A 15,201-nucleotide genomic window follows, 5' to 3' on the forward strand; every position below is an offset into this window, starting at 1 on the left:
TATTTTTAGTAGTTAGATATAGATATAGTAAAAAGTTGACAATTTTTACAGCTCCCGTGGTGTAGTCGGTTTATCACCTCGTACTTATATGGATTTCTGTCCTTATGCCATGCGAAGGTCGCGAGTTCGAGCCTCGCCGGGAGCAGTTTTTTTGATCATTTGAGAAAATGGCGGAAAGTTATCTTGGGCAATCCAGCACATGTGCTTTATTTTAATGCATTAGCACTGACTATTAGACCGTAATCAGTTGTGCAATCAGTCCTGAATAAAACTCTAGTTTGGATAAAAGGATATATAACCATGTTTGATTCATATGGCTGATCAGTTAGAACCTAAACATTCGTAGTCTGGGAGTGATTTTCCTTGCACTGCCAGGTATTCTACTAGGTCCTCGACTTTTTTTCTTTTTCAAGTTGGCGGCCTTGCCTGTTCGACCTTTACGTCGCTTGAGAAACTTGGGGCCATAGTCGCGGGTAGTGATTGCAAGATATGTGAGTGCAGCTATTGAAACTAGAAGGATGCCTATACTAAAGAACTGTTTTGGGGTTCGACCAGCCAGTAGACTAGAAGACATACTTTTGAGTTTGAGTGTATGGATTAATGAAAAATGTAAAATGTCATTACCATACAAGAATAAATTTATTTTAAGCTGTATTCACACAAAATGAAGCTTTTTTTATTTATCTTGCATTGACTCTATTTTACACCAGAATAAACAAGAGTTGACCCTTTATTTTTATTGGATATGGATTACTTTTTCTATAGAAACTCATGTTTTAATCAGATACGTTCACGCTCTAGTTCAAGAAAACAATCTCAGGAATGCAACAGTTGCTTCCATGCCAACCACACAATGTTTGGAAAAAGGAGAATTGGGATTAGGTAGTGTGAATACTGCTTTAAACATTCGTTTGGTTCTTATTTAGTAATTCATTTCATATGAATACAGTCGCAAGGTCAAAACAATAATACCCATATTCAATGATTGTCTGACCAACTTGTCGACTGCACTAACTGACATTTTTTAATGAACTGGTCAAGTCAACACTGGTTGCAAGATGGATTCAATCATCGCAAAAACAAAAAATGTAGTTTATTTTCATCAGCAACTGATGTAAATAAACCGTACTCAAAATGGTCCATACAGGTTTATCATTAACAAAAAGGACAAGAGGTAGGAATCAGGCAGGATGGAGTGAGGATGACAAAAATATTAGAGATCGATATCGAGGATAGTAAAATAAACTCTAAAAATCTAGTACTAGAACTAGTAAGGATTAGTGGTTATAAGATGTGGACATGTTACCAACACTACCAGAGAGGCCAGTATGTGGAATAGTTTGTCCTTGCTGGGACATACCAAGTAGCTCAGATGCCATTTTATCAGAGCCAAACATTGAGGGAACAGCACGATCATCTGGTAATGTGAATTGAGCAGAACTACTAGAGGACACACGATTATCTCGATGATAGTGGGTTGCATTTTGGAATGAGGCTCCGTTGACAGTAAATGGAGTATTGATGCCTAGAAAGGGCATTCCGTTTGTGGATGGTTTTTGACCAAACAAAAGTATTGGGCGGAAATCCTCGACATCCCGTTTACCTTCAGGAAGTGATTGCTGAGAATGTATGCTAGATGATTGTTGGTGCTGGAGAAAGTTTGAATCTACAGCCTTTGAGTTTGGCTCCATGCCAGCTGTGTCCATTTCAATCGTCTCGTCGGGATCTACATTTTTTGTACTCGGGCCATTTTCAACTGATTCGTCTGATGATGGATCGCTTTCGCTATCCGAGTTTTTGTCCTCATTATTGTTGGTAAAATGGTGGCTTTCTTTGTCATAGTCGAATAAACTTTCCATGGAAACACTGGCATCGAGGTTAGCCACTTGACGACATACAGGACACGGAAACATTAGTGAGTCCTTCAAAACGTGTCGAATGCATTTGTAATGATAGCAATGCGAGCAAGGCGCGATAAACAGTGCCTGATAGGGTCCTATCGAAGATAGACAGATGCAACAATCAACCGACCCAGAGTGATCGTGTGTTTTTTCTGATGACTGTGATTTATCCTTTTTGACTGTATGGGAAGTGGAATACGGGTTTGTAGCTGTTAATAGTGCCTTCAATGCTGAGCGAAATCTTGCAGCCGAATTTCGCTTCTTGGTTGTAGTCGAGGCAGTTTGGAGCTCCACCAGTACTTTAATCTCTACAGCCTTGTAGATATCTATTGAGTTGTTAAAATGACACAGGCGTCAATTTATATTTGTTGAATGATTGTGGGGTCTAAACTAGAAACAAAGATTTACCTTCTGTACGACCTTGATAGTCTACCCCAAGTTGAATCACATCTCCAGCACGAATAGGATAAGGCCGACTGACCTTGCTAGCTGGACTAAGCCGCATTTTATTCAAAAATGTTCCAGATGAGCTACCAATATCCTTGAGATAAAGCTATATGCCATTTGAACATTTGAACATGGTTAAGCTTTCAACATTTGATTAAAAAGTCGAAATGCATCAATAACCCACCTGCCCATCCTTGTTCCATATTTCAGCGTGGATACGACTAACCACCTTGCTCTTGAACCAGGCCGTCTCAACTGTTTGAATTGGCAGTGGTGGTAGCGTGGCCTTGACAGAACCTCTAGTCACGTCTGACGGAGAAATTGCAGGTATCGTGGCTGAAAGAGCCATTTCGACTCTAGATGCATTGCTCTCATGGACAGCTTCAGATGTTACCAACGTCGATTCATTGTTTGCAGGAGTCGCCGCTTTAGATGTGACCGAGGCTGTCGCTGCATGGGTAGTTTTGGGATGGCTTCCAACTGACCCAAGAAAGAAGGCGCGTGCATGGTCGAAAGGAGACCGTGGAGAGTGGTCATTTGAAGGTCCTCCATGCTGGCCAGTAGCAGTAAATGTACCAAAACCTTCATTTTCTTGAGATGAGTTGTTGTCACTAGAATGAGTGCCTGGAGTCCAGATCTGAACGGATGATGTGCGGCCAGCATGCGATGGTGTGGTTACGGCTTGGCTTGATGATGGTGTTAAGGCTGCCTGCGCGATGCTAGCTGCATTCGATGTAGCCGCTTCTGCTTTTTCTTGTGGTGATTTGACCTGTCTACCTAGTTTTAAAGACACTCGTTCGTACATTTTGCGCTCAATTGGCTCAAACGTAGGCGAACCGTCTTGCTGGTTTGGTACCAGATGCAATACAACATAGTCTGTCATTGAAATGCAAGTTGGTCAGACTAAAGCTGGTTTGTGGTAAGGAATTTATTATTTATAAACTATACTAGGGAAAGGACAAAAGACGACTGATAAGATGTTTGTTTTTAAACGTCAAGCTACGCGATTTTACACGATGGGTTATTTCAGTTGAATGAATGGGTTCAAAGGTTGAAGTTTTTATCATATTATGACACATGGATTTATTTAAACAATCAAGCAGGTACGATGGGACTTGCAATAGGTTTTAAATTGACAATGAAACAAATACGAATATATATGGAGGATACAGTGGCAATATCCACCTTCTTTTTTAAATATTTATATGCGGTTTAGACTAGACCATGGATACAGTTTCTTTAAAAAAGCAGTTATATATATTTAAAGAATGACTGCAACCACTTGTTCATTCTGCCACTTCCATGTGCATTGTTTGATGGAACGCTACTATACTATGGCTGAAATAGCGCAGCCAATGATCAAATGAATACTAAGCTGGTATAAAAAGTTGATTGATAACCGCAGTCGTATTCACGCAAAATAAGACACTCGAGATGTCAAAGTACATGATAATTCACACTACATTTACTGGACAATATAGTTTGTATTACCAATAAATACAGGTGTTTTGTATGTTGACAACAGCAAAAAAGCGATCCCTGTCGGGGTCGAACCGACGACCTCCGGTGCCGGAAACCGGCGCCGTATCCACTAGGCCAAGAGACCACTCAAATAATGCTTAAAATTTAATTTCTCATATACATAAATTCTATAATTGCCAATACTTTGGATTTGAACGAGTCGAGGTTTCATAAAGATGTGCTTGAACAAAACAGATTTATTATTAAAAACTAGAAATACCATTTTATAAAGGAATGATCCAAAGCACATCTATCTACGTTCACGAAGGCGTCTTGTAACACAAATGGCAGACAATAACAAGAGCATGACAAAGATGCCAACATTGATGCAGAAATCACGCCAAAAGGCATTGATGTCAATACCGAATTTTCCAAGAACAATGGTGGCGGGAATAGTGATATCCACTCCATTGATTTGATCAACAAATTTGAGACCGCTTGCATCATTCACAACAACTGCTTCGTATGCGTATTTAAAGAATGAAAGATATTGGAGCCAGGAGATTGCTGGTGACATTTTAAGGGGATTGACGAGCAAGCCTGCAAAAAGCATTTGAAAGAGTAATAGGATTGCAGCAACGAGAATAGCTGTTCCATACTCTATAAATGCACATCCAAGCGCAAAGCAAAATAGTCCACAATTTCCTGCAAACACCATCATAACCGCCATATAACGTAAAAAATTCTCAGCACCAGAGGTATACCCAATCATGTAAAATGGAATGACCGATAAAATCAAGCCTGGAATGATGCGTAGTGGAATCAGGTCAAATAGCATCTAAATACCATAACGCAGATATTAGTACAAATCATTGTGCTTATTAAAACAAATCTGGTAAACATTGAAGTGTCACTTGAACAGTACCTTGCAGATAAACAGCGGCCCGGCACTATAGTATCCATTGGATCGCTCTCTAATGAACAGCAATTTTTCTGTCGAAAATGCCTAAAATTTCATTTAGTTGGAATCATTGCATGTCAAGCCTCGTGAGAATAAATGGTTAAATGTTCAAGCTAAATTCAAGAAACTTACCGAAATAGCAGTCAATGAAGAGAATCCCAAAAGGCTTTGTATAAAGAATATGGATCCAAGTCGATTTTGAATACCACCAAGTGAAGAATCCGATTTCCAGTACAAAATCCCTAAAAACAAACCCAGAATAGCGGCAATTACATTATGGGCAACAAACAGTCCCGAGTTACGCCAAAAGTTGGTCCAAGATCGCTTCAATAGCACACTAAGCTGGGTTAAAAAGCTTGCTGTAAACTGATTGTGCTTGGGTTTAGTTTTTTTGGCAGAAGTACTCAATTCAAAAACGGCATTATGTTCATAATCATCCAATTTTGAATTTAAAGGTCTTGTAGATTTATCCGAGTAATCATTGGGTAAACGATGCCTCAAGTCGTGATGGGCGACAGCAGAAACAGAAGCACTGCTTGACCATCCTTGGTCAGAAGACGATAGTCCTGCCGAATGTTCGCTTGCTACGTCAATCAAATGATCGGCAAGATTATATCCAGAAGGACAACCAAGACCACGACTGTCCAAAAAGCTAGCAGCATCCTCTGATCGACCAAAAAATACAGTCGAGCCCTTGGAAAGCAACAGGATCTGGTCAAACATGGAAAACACATCTGAGCGAGGCTGGTGAATGGAAAAAATAACTGTACGCTTCGATTTGTGGGATAATGCTGCTAAAGTACTCATGACCTGAACTGCACTGCGTGAATCCAATCCACTGGTTGGTTCGTCTAAATAAATCACTGCTGGATTGGTAACAAGCTCCACTCCAATGCTGAGTCGACGCTTTTCACCACCAGAAATGCCACGCTTCATAGAGTTACCAACACGGCTGTTTTGAATATGAGATAGTCCAAGCTCTTCCAGAACTTCATCAACACGTTGTTGTCTTTCAATGCGAGTGAGCGACTCTGGAAGGCGAAGTGCAGCAGAAAACTCGAGTACCTCACGAACTGTCATGGTCGGCATGAATACATCCTCCTGATCAACAAAGCCAGATAGTTTACGAAATGTAGATTGTGATAAATCGTGCCCAATTGTGACAGTTCCTTTGACTACTCCCTTCATTGCTCTTCCAGAAAGAATGTCTAAAAAAGTGGATTTTCCTGCACCACTTGGACCAATAACACCAAGCATGGTTCCTGGCTCAACATGTCCTGAAATACCGCTGATAATTGGAGTTTGACCAATGCTATATGATAGATCCTTGAAATGCACTGCCAATCCTTCGCGATCAAGTTCTGGTGGCATGCGACGACGACGAATTTGCTCAATCTTGCAAATAAACAGCGATGCTATAACTCCCATTAGAATAAATGAGGCCAATGCAATGCCGGCATATCCAAATGCATTGATACTGATTGCAACAGGTGAATTATCATATAAAGTGGGTGAGGCCGTCTCGTCAACACACTCTCCGAATTGGCAATCCTGCAAAGCAAGTCCTTGTGGAAACATACCACTCAAAAATTCAACTTTCAAGAATAAGGTGTAGTTGTCAGTATCTGATAAAATAATACATGGATTCAATTGACACTCACAGTCTAGAGTACACGCTGACAGTGTGTTGTTGCATATAAGATCAAAGCTTCCCGAGGCTTTGTTAATTGAATTTGTCAGATCAATCGTACCGCCTCCACAAAACGAGGTCTTGGCGTTACATTGACACTGCACTGTTGAACACGCCCAATTGGGTTCTCCTCCTATTTAAAAGTATAGATTGATAAGCAACAGGGTAGTTGAATGCTTAAAATCAGCTTTAAAAACATTAGGACAAATCAAAGCACTTACGAGCTAGAGCCTGCGAACATCCAGTAATATTGCATGAGAATTGTGCATCATTCTTGTACCAAAGGGTAGCAAAAGATGTGCCAGCATCATAGTCACGTTTAAAGGTCAGACTTGTATCTCCTGGATATAGTGCTTCCACCAGTCTATCTGGTGAATCAAAATGGTTGAATTTGAAATAAATAGATTAGCATCTTTCGTGTATTTTCTACAAATACCATTCTTATAGCATACTCTTTAGCTTGCACATAGAATAGTGTTGAGAACTCCAAACTTTTGTAGAATTATTGCATATGTAAGTTGTCCCAAGAGGTTTTCCAGGCATACGTTGGCATATATTGTCGTTGGTACAGATATTACAGTTGTGTCCAGTGAATCCGGCGTCGCAAGTACAGACAGTGTTTACAGCTCGAAGTGGCCGTTGACTGGCAGATTCAAGTGGAGATCCGCAAGCTAAACCAAGTAATGTATTGGTAAGTTGGTGTACGCAATCGATATTACAACATATTCATGGTAAACATGAAATCTATGTAAATGAGCAAAAATCAACGGCAGATAGTCCTAGATACGCTTTCAGACAAAAGGGATGACAATACAAACGAAAACAGATGCAAATCAAACTACGCTTACATGGCTGTGAGCAATCAGGGCCACCAAATCCATCGCTACAGACACAGTCGCCGCCACCGCGACAACTTCCAAAGTTGAAGCAACCCTATTCGCAGAGCATTGCGGTTGAGATGATGCAAAAATTCAATGTTACAGTGATGGAGTATCAGTAAATAAAATAGATTGTAAGGTTTGCTAAACAGGTCGTATATGGCATCAATATGGCAGAATACGCCAACGCCTCGTTCGAGTGTTACCTTGTTTGCGCAATTGAAGCATATAGGACATGTGCCATTGACAGGAAGAATTGCAGGGAGCTGAGCAGATACAGAGACTAGAAACTCCAAGAAAAAGACGCTCCAGAAAAGATAGTGTACCAACATGATCGACTATTGTTTCTGAAATAATGACAAACGTTCTAATGATAGTGATGGTTAACCCATAATCGGTTTATCAAATGATTATTTCAACATTCATGTCACGTGAACAAAACTGCACTTTTAACAGAGTCACGTGTGATTTCAAATCAAATCCAAAGCAACGCGCTGCAAAATGCATTCAAACTGCGTGTTTCAGAATGCGAGTTTTTCGTGTCAAATGGCCAGCTTTGCGTTTTACTCGACTGGCATCATCTTTGCTTGCTAGATCTACTGCTATCCGCCCTTGATTAACCCGATTCATGCCCAAAACTTCCACTCCAAAAAAAAAACCTGTCGCTGCTCCTCCTTTGGCTGCTAATGCCACAAAGACTATTTCGATACCTGCCTTTGTTCCTCACAAGGATGTAGATGCATCGTCACTTTTTGGTCGTATTCCTGCTGCTGTTTGGTTTGCTGCATTCCTATTAAGCATGCTTTTCCATCTTGAAACTGCTCCTTACTCCAAAGTAGAAGAATCCTTTCATACTCAAGCAGTCCACGACCTGATCTTTTATGGACCACACCAGCTTGCCAAATTCGATCATAAACTTTTCCCTGGTCCAGTAAAACGCACCTTTATTGGTTCGGTTCTTCTCTGGATAGCCACATTGCCAATCACTATTCCGGTCCTTCATATGCCAAACCTAGGGCTTTATCATCTGCTGCTACCGCATACCAAGATTGCATTCCAGTATCTTGTTCGCGCTGTCCTGGCTGCAACCATGGCAACATCACTCACTTGCATACATACTGCTGTCCGCAAGGTGCATGGTCATCTCATTGGAGGCTGGTTTTCTGTCTTGTGTCTATCGCAGTTTCATCTTATGTTTTGGGGATCTCGAACTCTATCCAATATTTTTGCACTGGTCTGCTTCAACATGGCCTTTGCCTATTGGATCAGATCTAATCTTGAAACTAAAGATAAAAAAAGCTTACCCATCGTCACTCCTTACTTTAAGCTCATGCTCTATTTTTTAGCCTTTGGATCTATTGTTTTCCGTGCAGAGCTGGCTCTCCCATCTGGTCTCATTATTACGGGTGAGTTGTTTGATACACAGCGGTTTACTCCACCTGCAATCATACTGATTGGCGCGGTTGCTGCAACTGCTTCGTTGAGCATCACTGTAGCTATCGACTCTTACTTTTGGGAAGAAGTTGGGGTTTGGCCTGAGCTAGAAAGTTTCATGTTTAATGTGGTTGAAGAACGATCCAAGGATTGGGGTGTGAGTTCGTATCACAGCTATTTTACATCTCTAGTTCCTCGTATTGCTCCATTGTCATTTGCAATGTCTTTTGTGGCATGGCGATTTTCACGAAGTGCAGTGCATCGGTATTGGCGAGTGGTCTACGCATTTTTAGTCATTTATTCGATTCTTGCACACAAGGAATGGCGATTTGTAATTTATGTTATGCCAATGCTGAATCTGATAGCTGCAATTGGCCTTGCACGTTTGTATGAAATGGCTCAGGGGATCAACCCCATTGTTTCCTATTCTGTTGATGAAACTAAACAAGAGCAGTCTGGTACGGTTACAAAGGATCCACTTCAGCCTAAACCACGATCACCTCCTACATTATCTCCAAGAGTTGCATCCCTGATTATTTTTGCAGTAAAGATGGGCTGCTTTGGACTCATGGTTATGTCGCTTGGTATGCTTTATGTGTCCAGCTTTAATTACCCAGGTGGCGAAGCATTTAGCCGTGTGCATCAGATTGTATTTGAACGATATCAAGGTAATCAAGCCAGCACGTTTGAATGCAATATCCACATTGACACATTTTCAGCCGTGTCGGGCGTCACCCGCTTTGGCGAGTGTTCGGATCATTTTCCTGTACGCTGCACCTACTCCAAGTATGAGAATCATACTACTTCAGCAGATTTTGTTGATGCAGGATACACCTACTTGTTGACATCTGTTCCTGATTTTCACTTGACAGCCACAGTCGAGGGAAAACCTGTATGGAACATACTTGAAGCCGTAAATGGATACGAAGATATAAGTATTGAGCCATTATTTGAATGGCAGATGGAGATGGTTGAGATACTGAGCAAGGGCGAATGGTCCAATCTGAGATTACCAGTGAAACCAATTTTAAGTCCAAAGGTTTACATTCTTTCCAACACTTTAAAATAAAGTTTATTTTATGGTTTCAATAGAGCACTTTGGACAATTGCTTGAAACATGAATTATGTTGGTGAATCTGAAGCATCAAAATCAAAGATCATTCCAATATCTTCAGCAACAGCCCACAAATCTGTGGACGAAGGTGGGACATTACTGGTATTTATAGTGTGTTCAAGTTCAGTCTGACCAGCAGCTAGATCTACATTCCCATCTGCTGGCCGATCAATTGGCTCCAAAAAGTGTTGTCTATCCAAATCACCAAAATGAAAGGGAGCGTTTGTATCGAGCTCCGCATGGCTCTGAGCAGTATCAGTAGAAGGAGCGCAAGTGGATACTGGCGTGGGTTCAACTGGAACATGGTATAATGACGGATCCTGCTGTTTCAGTTGTGTCAAGAACTGGCTGCTTTCTATAGATTGCAGTTGTGCTCTCCAATAGGCTTCTTCATTACGCAGCGCACGACGCTGAGCAGTAATCTTGGACTGTAAAGAGCTGACTGTGGACAGCTGCAAACTCAACTGATTCAGTAAAATGATCTTTTGCTTCCGCTTAACCCGGTCTGTCTCGTCAGTGTCATAGAGACCACTGGATGCATTCATGGCTTCCAACTCTAGAAAAACTTGAGCTGGAATGAATGCTGTCTAGTCACGTGTAATAGTCTTGTGCTAGAAAGTCAATTATTTCTAAAAACTTTTTTGATCAATTCATCGTTGGCAGCCTGGCGTTGCATTTTTTATTTGACCTTCTCAAGCTTGTTTTATTATCTCATGTATCGCAAGACTTTGACTGCTTCCAGAAGACAAAATAATCGGTTTCCTTTAATCTCTACTAGAATATCTCATCATGCCATAACTCTCGCCCACATTGATGGGATCGCCAATGCTAATCTTCGCTGTTTGGCTGCTCATGCTTTTTTAATTCAATTTCATCCTCAAAGGTTTTATTCAGCTACGGCTGAAGCTCAAAACACTCCTTTGGCTCATTCTTCCATTGGTTCTGTTTCTAATTCAATTTCTGGTGGATCCCAACACATAAAGACTTTTACTAAATCCGTTCATCCGCATGCTGCCACTTCAACCAAGCAAAAAGTCACTGCCGAAAACCTAATGATCCCTGAGCTGTTTTCTAGCTCAATTGTTAGTATGCCTACACCAAAAATTATGCCAGCCTTTGATCCTCTCGATGCTATTTCTACTGCTCGCGCCATGTCCAAATTCAAACTTCGGGAGCAAATGACTTTAATTTATGCATGCGTTCAAACTGGTGACCTGGATCGGGCCGAGGTCGTCTTTAACAAAAGTCTTCGTTCTAATCCTACTGACATGATGTCTGAACTTCAGGCCCCATTAATCAATCGGTTTATTGAAGCTCATTTGATCAAATGCTCCAAGTCGGATTCCAACAATCATTTTCAATCATCTGATGATTTATCACAGGATAGCGGAAATCATCAAGAGCGTGCTCAACGTTGGTATGAACGCATGTCTGAACTTCATGTCCAGAAAAATGTTGAAACATTCGCCATTTTATGCCATTACTTTTTATCTATTGGAGACATAGAAAAAGTAAAGTCGTTTATAGCTGATCTAGAGGCTGATGGATCGAGCCCGCAAAAACTTCTTGAAAGTCATAGATTTCATACACAGGACGCTCGTGCACCTCTTGAAGCTCTTTTACGTAGCATGGGAAAGTCTGTCGATGCAACAAATGAAATGTCCAATACTTCAGGCATCCCCGAGCTTGATGAGCTGATGATGTCAGTCTTGTCTGATTCCAACATTTCAAATACTGCCAAAAACAATAATGCCGATGTGGTACAGAATGATCTTGTTTCACTGGATTCTGCTATAGGCTCAGATTCTCTTTCAAAAACCGCCACGTTTACTCAACAAGAATTGGATATTATAGAAAAAGAGCGTGTCTCGGATCTTGAGTTTGTGTCTACAACAGGTGTCAGTATTTTGAAATCAGCTCTGTCCAAAATGAATGACACCCATGAAATGAGGCAGTACAATCGTCAGATGTGGTTGGAAGAACGTTCCTATGCAGCTGCATTGGAAAAGCAAAAAGAATTTATTAGTACACTTCCCACTAAAATTCGTCAACTTGCCCTTCTTCCAGCAAAGCTTATGGATACTTTGAGTCGAATGCTTGCACCAGTGATTCAAGAAGAGCTCGATAAAATCAATGCTGGCCATAAATCTTTAGAAACGGGAATCATTATTCCCTTGTTGAAATTATTTTCTGTCAAGACACTTGCTTATATCACCGTTCAGGAAGCTCTCAGAAATCCTTTTTTTAAAAGTAGCGAGACAAACAACGGGTTTCCTAGCAGTCATGTAAAATCAATTTCCATTGTCTCCAATATTGGCAATGCTTTAGAACGAGAACACAACACTACTCAATTGCAAAGCAAAGCCAATCAGAAAATAGCCAAACTCGAGTTTGGAATTCATATATTACATACTACTGGTCGGCTTGCAGATTACACTACTCGAAAGATTGCTGCTGAAATGCTCAAGAAACAGACTCGACTCAATGACATTTGGGTTCCTAACTGGGGCGAAGAAGCAAAAGTCAAAATAGGCACGTTTCTTCTTCATCTTCTTGTTCAAGCGGGCAAAATAGCTGTCCAGGTTCCTGATCCAAACAAGCCTGGTCATAAAATGAGTATGGATGTACCAGCTTTTGAGCACAAAGTTTTGTCTAGCTATGGAAAAACATATGGTTATATCATTCGACACGCGGCGGTCATGGAAATGATGGAAAATGGATGTGCATCTGTACTACCACTACATCTTCCCATGTTGGTCCAGCCTCGACCGTGGCTTTCTTGCAACAGAGGTGGTTATTTGCAGCATGGATCCCAACTGGTTCGTATTTTAAACAACCCAGAGCATAGAGAGTATCTTAAAGCTGCAGATGAGGCAAATCATTTGCCCTTGGTTCTACGAGCTGTGGATAAACTAGGTTCAACGGCATGGGTGATCAATCCAATTATATACAAGGTTGCATCGACGTTTTGGAATAAAAAGGAATCAGCACCATCAATTCCCAAGCCGATTGTCATCCCAGAAATACCTAAGCCGTCCGACTACGATACAAACCCTGATGCCAGATGGAAATATATCAAAAAAAACACAAAGCGATTGCAGCAGATCAGTAATAACCATTCTCAGCGATGTGATCTCAACTATAAAATGGAGATTGCAAGAAAATATCTAGGAGAAACCATATTTTTCCCTCACAATCTCGACTTTAGAGGGCGTGCCTATCCCATGCCGCCCAATCTAAATCATATTGGAAATGATCTTTGTCGCGGGCTTTTGAAATTTAAAGTGGCAAAGCCATTGGGAGAAAACGGCATGAGATGGCTCAAGATCCAAGTATCTAACTTGGCTGGGAATGACAAGGCATCATTGGATAACAGAGCCAAGTTTGCAGAGGATCATCGAAAGGATATTATTGATTCAGCAGAGCATCCGTTGGATGGCAAGCGATGGTGGTTAAAGTCTGAAAATCCGTGGCAGCTTTTGGCAACTTGTATAGAGCTCAATCAAGCTTGGAAATGCGATAACCCGCTTGAGTTCATGTCATCTATTCATATCCATCAAGACGGTAGCTGTAACGGTTTGCAGCATTATGCAGCACTTGGAGGCGACGTGGATGGTGCAAAAGTAGTTAATCTGACACGATCCGAAGTACCACAAGATGTATATAGCAGTGTATCCAATCAGGTTATGAAGCTTGTTAAGCAACAGGCAGAACAAAACGTACCCGAAGCGCTGTTGCTTCTCAATCGTATTAATCGTAAACTTGTTAAACAGACTGTCATGACAAATACCTATGGCATTACCTTTTCTGGTGCCCACGATCAAGTGCGAAATCGTCTTTTAGAGGCACGTGTCAAAGAAAGTGGGGACAAAGCTCTTACGGACGAACAGCTTCATGCATGTGCGCTGTTTGCTACACGACTTATTTTTCAATCTATGGGAACTATTTTTGAAGGTATACTAGCTTAAATATATGTACGTGGTTAAATGTGCAATATACTTATCTTTGATCATGTAGGCGCGCGAGCTATTCAAGTATGGCTAAACGAAACGGCCAATATCATTGCAAAGAGTATTCCGGCAGAAGACATTCCGCCACAGCAGCTTCAAGACTCGTTGGCTTTGGAACAGATGGGTCTTCTACCCAAATCCACTATTGTATTAGAAAAAGAACGAAAATTGCTTCAAAAGGAATTGCTTAAGCCACTGCCTGATTCAAAAGAAACCATGTCCGAGTTTTCATTTTTGGAAGAGGCAGTTAGAGCAGATCATGATTCAAAAACTGGTATGGCTAAAGGTTCCGTGTCAGATGTAGATTCTTCCAAGTCCAACAAGGCAATGATGATGGCGTTGACTGAGAAACCGACTCTTACCATTAAGCCAAAGAAGGATAATGGAGTACCTGCAAGAATGACAAGCGTGATTTGGACCACACCTTTAGGATTTCCCATTGTACAGCCATATCGCTCGCACGAAACAGCTGAAATCAAAACAGCTATGCAGTCATTTACCATTTACAATCATAATGATCCAGCACCGGTCAATGCACGAAAGCAATCGACGGCCTTTCCACCCAATTTCATTCATTCATTAGATGCATCACACATGATGCTCTCTGCGATTGCGTGCGATGCAAGCAATATTGAATTTGCAGCAGTGCATGATTCGTATTGGACCCATGCATGCGATGTGGATGAGATGAACAAGATTCTTCGCGAAGCTTTTGTACGATTGCACTCTGAAAACATCATGATTCGACTACGAGAAGAGTTAATTGAGCGATACAAGACTCAAAAGGTTATGGTAAAAGTACCCATCAAAGGAGATCGAAACGTTGAGATGTGGAACCAACACCTTTTAGCGACTGGACGAAAACAAAAGAAAAAGGAAAGTAGTGTGGTTGCATGGGTAGATATTGCATTTGATGAATTGCCCAAACGGGGAGCTTTTGATATTCAGCAAGTTCGTGATAGTATTTACTTTTTTCATTAATTGGAATTTAAGGATAAAAATAAACCAAAATGGAATCAAATTGGAATCAAATTGGAATCAAATTGGAATCAAATTGGAATCAAAATTGAAACCAAATTGACATTTCAGTAAAACAACAATCTCGAGTGGATTTTGATAAAGTTGCCAATTGATGGATTTCTTTATTTAAACACTTACTGCACTTTGACGATTGACTTGGCTAATGCAGAGTGTTTCTTCCAATAAAACTCACCACAGTGGTGGAGTAGCAACTGCAGCAGCAGCTGCTGTTGCTGCAACTGCACAGAGCAACTCTTCAACTGCACATAACAACACTTTAGTTGC

At 41.0% G+C, this 15,201-nt stretch overlaps 6 protein-coding genes across 6 annotated transcripts; 2 read left to right on the forward strand and 4 right to left on the reverse strand.

The window, feature by feature from the left end:
- Positions 1 to 325: 325 nt before the first annotated feature.
- Positions 326 to 574, reverse strand: BATDEDRAFT_89707 (uncharacterized protein; the record flags this gene model as incomplete). Its single annotated transcript, XM_006680145.1, has 1 exon — positions 326 to 574. The coding sequence occupies one exon, from the start codon at positions 572 to 574 to the stop codon at positions 326 to 328; it is 249 nt and encodes an 82-aa protein (XP_006680208.1).
- Positions 575 to 1,277: 703 nt separating this feature from the next.
- On the reverse strand, positions 1,278 to 3,231 carry BATDEDRAFT_89706 (uncharacterized protein; the record flags this gene model as incomplete). The annotated part of the gene is made up of 3 exons (XM_006680146.1): positions 1,278 to 2,227; positions 2,310 to 2,454; positions 2,533 to 3,231. 3 exons carry the CDS (start codon positions 3,229 to 3,231, stop codon positions 1,278 to 1,280), a joined length of 1,794 nt encoding a protein of 597 aa, XP_006680209.1.
- An 819-nt stretch (positions 3,232 to 4,050) lies between these two features.
- Positions 4,051 to 6,066, reverse strand: BATDEDRAFT_17085 (uncharacterized protein). The gene is made up of 4 exons (XM_006679759.1): positions 5,312 to 6,066; positions 4,903 to 5,173; positions 4,735 to 4,815; positions 4,051 to 4,647 (listed from the first exon to the last, which is right to left on the reverse strand). The coding sequence occupies exons 1-4, from the start codon at positions 6,025 to 6,027 to the stop codon at positions 4,120 to 4,122; spliced, it is 1,596 nt and encodes a 531-aa protein (XP_006679822.1). The 5' UTR covers positions 6,028 to 6,066; the 3' UTR covers positions 4,051 to 4,119.
- Positions 6,067 to 7,960: 1,894 nt separating this feature from the next.
- On the forward strand, positions 7,961 to 9,859 carry BATDEDRAFT_89648 (dolichyl-P-Man:Man(7)GlcNAc(2)-PP-dolichol alpha-1,6-mannosyltransferase). The gene has a single exon (XM_006680032.1). The coding sequence runs from the start codon at positions 7,967 to 7,969 to the stop codon at positions 9,839 to 9,841; it is 1,875 nt and encodes a 624-aa protein (XP_006680095.1). The 5' UTR covers positions 7,961 to 7,966; the 3' UTR covers positions 9,842 to 9,859.
- A 35-nt stretch (positions 9,860 to 9,894) lies between these two features.
- BATDEDRAFT_89704 (uncharacterized protein) lies at positions 9,895 to 10,431 on the reverse strand (the record flags this gene model as incomplete). The annotated part of the gene is made up of 1 exon (XM_006680147.1): positions 9,895 to 10,431. One exon carries the CDS (start codon positions 10,429 to 10,431, stop codon positions 9,895 to 9,897), a length of 537 nt encoding a protein of 178 aa, XP_006680210.1.
- A 114-nt stretch (positions 10,432 to 10,545) lies between these two features.
- Positions 10,546 to 14,877, forward strand: BATDEDRAFT_35464 (DNA-directed RNA polymerase; the record flags this gene model as incomplete). Its single annotated transcript, XM_006679949.1, has 2 exons — positions 10,546 to 13,840; positions 13,904 to 14,877. The coding sequence occupies exons 1-2, from the start codon at positions 10,600 to 10,602 to the stop codon at positions 14,875 to 14,877; spliced, it is 4,215 nt and encodes a 1,404-aa protein (XP_006680012.1). The 5' UTR covers positions 10,546 to 10,599.
- Positions 14,878 to 15,201: the final 324 nt, after the last annotated feature.

The sequence above is a fragment of the Batrachochytrium dendrobatidis genome (genome assembly GCF_000203795.2).
Source record: "Batrachochytrium dendrobatidis JAM81 unplaced genomic scaffold BATDEscaffold_8, whole genome shotgun sequence".
Taxonomy (NCBI): Eukaryota; Fungi; Chytridiomycota; class Chytridiomycetes; order Rhizophydiales; genus Batrachochytrium; species Batrachochytrium dendrobatidis.